We start from the raw sequence: 1,919 nt of genomic DNA on the forward strand, positions 1-1,919 counted from the left end.
TTTTAAGGATTTCAATATAACTAGCACTGAGTTATAAATAGCAGGAGTTGTAATTCAATTTCGTCCGTAGGGCAAATTAATTTCAAAACCGGTTAGGACAATGGACAGACCAGATGATGAGATTGTGAATAGATTTTTAAATTAGCTGAGATGATTGTACAGACATTCAATAGCTACCAGACAAAGTGGCAACAGTTAGCCGTTAAGGACAAAGTAAGTGAGCTTGGTATTTTTTTCATTTGGATTAAGGGGGGGAAAGTATTTTCTCATGCATATCTTTAATTAGTTTACTGGACAATCATGAATGACCTGTAAAACAACTGACTCTACTTTCATCCCCATGCCTTTGAAATACCACCGAAATGCAAGCACTCACGTAAAGTGGATAGTTAGCCACATACTTTACCTTCAGTTAGAACTCGTGGAGGCTCAAAGGTGATGCTGTCAGGGAGAGGGAAGGCATAGGCACTGCTGGCCGTGGGCAAGGGCAGGGGGCTCTTAGGGCAGCATTGCCTCAGGATCTGAAGAACCGCTGAAATGATGGGCTCCATTCTTTTGTTATCCAGGCAGTTCTGAGCAAAGACAAGATCAGAAACTGAGATCTTGTTCCATAACAGTATTTCAGGTCATTTATTACACAGACAAGTCGGAACTGTCACGATCCATATTGGTGTAATCTAGAATCATAATTTTTGCTTCTTTTTGACAACTCACAACGTATAAGAACACATTTAGATTGAACAACAGATTTATAGTATTTCAAGAACTGCTGCCCCTATGAGAGCTATGTCCAGGACAACAGGAGGAAGAGCAGATGAGCTCCTCCATCCGTGTGTCACTATAAATGATAAAATAGGTTAGGAAATTAGGTGATGTAAGTCATGCTTTTCTCCCTCAGTTGCAATCTGAGAGAAAAAAAAATATATAAAAAAGAGAATAAAGACAAAACATGAAATCTAGCAGGAAAAAAAAAAAGACTAAATGAATCCCAAAGACCCAAATTAAATAATAAGCCTTTTCTCAAAGCCTACAGTGTAGATCTCTCTTAGTCTATATCTAAAATTAAGGAAAATTGGGTTTGCAGATACAATATTTTGATATTGATGGAACAGAACAGAGAACTCTTTTTGCAAGCTTTATGAGAAATGTAAAAACAAGTTTACTAAATAGAGAAGAGAAATTTAAAAATAGTTTGGTATCTCTTTGGTACAACGTGACCATTTTCTTCAATATCTTGGTCATTTTTTTTCTGTTGCTTTGGTGAAGAAAATTGACTTGTGTGAGCTTGCCTTTTGATATCCCTAAAGGTTTTCCAACCAAATCCAAAGCCGCTGAACCAAAGCAGAAGATACGGTAGACACAGGGTCCTTTCCACACGGCATGGGTATTCTTGATGGGGCTGTGTTTTAAGTATTGCCCCACAAACATACAGATGGAAGAAGACCAAGAAAAACTAATTTTTATGAACATTTTAGCTATGAATTAAAGTTCTTCAAATATTTCCAAAGTATAATAAAAATAAGCCAATTTCACAGAGTACAGACTGTGTTGGGGGCACTGAATTTTTTTCTTTCTGATACTATAAAGATGCACACATGGCACAATTTGTTTTTCAAAAATTATAGACTTATATAACACATACATTATGTGTGCCAATTATATAATGCCAAGTATGGAGCATATTGAATAATAACATGGGCATGGATGTCTTAATGTCCACAAGATGTTCTGTGCAATAAGATGTTGTTGTTGTTATGTGCCATCGAGTCGTTTCCGACTCATAGCGACCCTATGCACAACAGCTCCAAACCCTGCTCTATCCTGCGCCAACCACACCGCCTCTGACACACCCATCCCGATTACGCCAGTCACCGAATAAATCCATCTCATAGAGGGTCTTCCCCTCCTGCGCTGTCCCT

General features: G+C 38.1%; 1 protein-coding gene across 1 annotated transcript in view; it reads right to left on the minus strand.

Moving 5' to 3' along the window:
- Positions 1-1,919, minus strand: part of AGBL1 (ATP/GTP binding protein-like 1) — a 1,027,235-nt gene that overhangs the window by 816,414 nt on the left and 208,902 nt on the right. Inside the window, 1 exon segment of the mRNA XM_006885234.1 lies at positions 407-572. Coding sequence (XP_006885296.1) covers positions 407-572 — 166 coding nt within the window.

The sequence above is a fragment of the Elephantulus edwardii genome, unplaced genomic scaffold (genome assembly GCF_000299155.1).
Source record: "Elephantulus edwardii isolate Elephantulus edwardi_28Jun2011 unplaced genomic scaffold, EleEdw1.0 scaffold00041, whole genome shotgun sequence".
NCBI lineage: Eukaryota > Metazoa > Chordata > Mammalia > Macroscelidea > Macroscelididae > Elephantulus > Elephantulus edwardii.